At 40.7% G+C, this 1667-nt stretch overlaps 1 protein-coding gene across 1 annotated transcript; it reads left to right on the top strand.

The window, feature by feature from the left end:
- The first annotated feature begins 237 nt into the window (after nt 1-237).
- On the top strand, nt 238-1305 carry LOC101826760 (olfactory receptor 6C75-like). The gene is given in 1 exon segment (XM_013110308.1): nt 238-1305. A coding segment is annotated over 1 exon segment (1068 nt).
- Nucleotides 1306-1667: the final 362 nt, after the last annotated feature.

The raw sequence follows: 1667 nt of genomic DNA, 5'->3' as shown, positions 1-1667 counted from the left end.
CAGTTATAAAGATGACAGTAATGATGGCTGAACCAAAGAATAATATGCCAATAATTATGATATTACAGTTAAACTTAGGAACACACATGTTTATATCAAAATTAAAGAGAATAACATCTTTCATCATATTTAATCTTCCATCACACTTTGAACAGGCTGCTAAATGATCTGTTTGTGTTCACCAAGAGAACATCTCTGATCTCTGTGATCTCTTTATCCTAAGTTAAGACAGTGGAAATGGAGAATGGGACGATGGTCCAGGAATTTACCCTGGAGGGATTTCCTACTGTCCAGTACCTGGGAAGGCTTCTCTTCTCAGTGCACCTGCTGGCATACCTGGCCTCCATCACAGGAAATGTAGTCATTGTCTTTGTTGTATGCACCAGTGCTCATCTGAAAACCCCCCATGTACTTTTTCCTTGGTATTTTCTCCTTTTTGAGTGTTGTTTTACCAGCGCTGTTATTCCTAAGTTGTTGGCTATCTTTCTTTTAGGGAAACAAACAATTTCCTTTGTTGCCTGTTCCATACAAGCCTTCATCTTTATATTTATTAGGGCGTTTGATTTTCTTCTCATAGCTGTGATATCAGTGGACAGATGTGTGGCTATTTGCAAGCCTCTGTATTATCCCACCACCATGAACCTGAGGACCTGCACCCTTCTAATCATGGCCTGCCTTACTATGACCTCCACCTTTACCACTTGGGTAGTAGGGAAGGTATCACGGTTACCCTTCTGTGGCCCCCATGTCATCCCACATTTCTTCTGTGACATTGGCTCTCTGATCCACCTCTCCTGCTCAGACACCAAATCTGCTGAAACTCTGGCTTTTGGCCTTGCTTTTCTTATCATTATCTCATCCCTCATTATAACCATCACTGCATACAGCATAGTAGTCACAATTGTATGACTCCCATAAGCCAAGGAGAGACAGAAAACTTTCTCCACCTGCTCATCCCACCTCATTGTCCTCGCTCTAATATACAGCAGCTGTGTGTTTATATATGTGAAACCAAAGCAAATAAGTAGGCTAGAATCCAACAGAGAGGCTGCTCTCGTGAACACAGTGGTGACACTGCTTCTGAACCCTGCCATCTACACTCTGCGAAACAAGCAGGTCCACCGGGCTCTGAGGGAGACTGTGTGCAGAATAAAAAATCAAGATAAAAAAATACCATGTATTCTTGGGGTGGAAATCATCAAAAACAAGTCTTATCATTTCAGAATCACAGAATTCACATGCCTTCTGTGTGAATATCTCCATAAAATGCACGTGTTTGTCACCTCATGGTACATTTTAATGTAGTGTGTGCCCAATCCACTCTTTATTCCACATATTTCTGGTAATGTATTTTTGTTTGTTTTTCAAGGCAGAATTTCCCTGTGTAGTCCTAGCTGTCCTAGAACTCACTCTGTAGACCAAGTTGGCCTCAAACTCACAGAAATGCACCTGTCTCTGACTCCTGAGTGCTGGGATTAAAGGCATACACCATCACTGCCCAGCCTGGCAATAGACTTTGATTGCAAAATTTGCTGAACTTTTACATTCCGGTGATAGGAACTTTGTTCTTGAAATTTCTGAAATATATTAACTATACCATTTAAATTGTGCTGTCTTCCATGAGTTAGTATATTTTAGCAGAAACAATAACTATATGGTAAAATAAC

Source organism: Mesocricetus auratus, unplaced genomic scaffold (genome assembly GCF_017639785.1).
Source record: "Mesocricetus auratus isolate SY011 unplaced genomic scaffold, BCM_Maur_2.0 Super-Scaffold_100676, whole genome shotgun sequence".
Classification (NCBI taxonomy): Eukaryota; Metazoa; Chordata; class Mammalia; order Rodentia; family Cricetidae; genus Mesocricetus; species Mesocricetus auratus.
The sequence above is the reverse complement of the archived record's forward strand: the minus strand, read 5'-3'. Positions and strand labels throughout refer to the sequence as shown.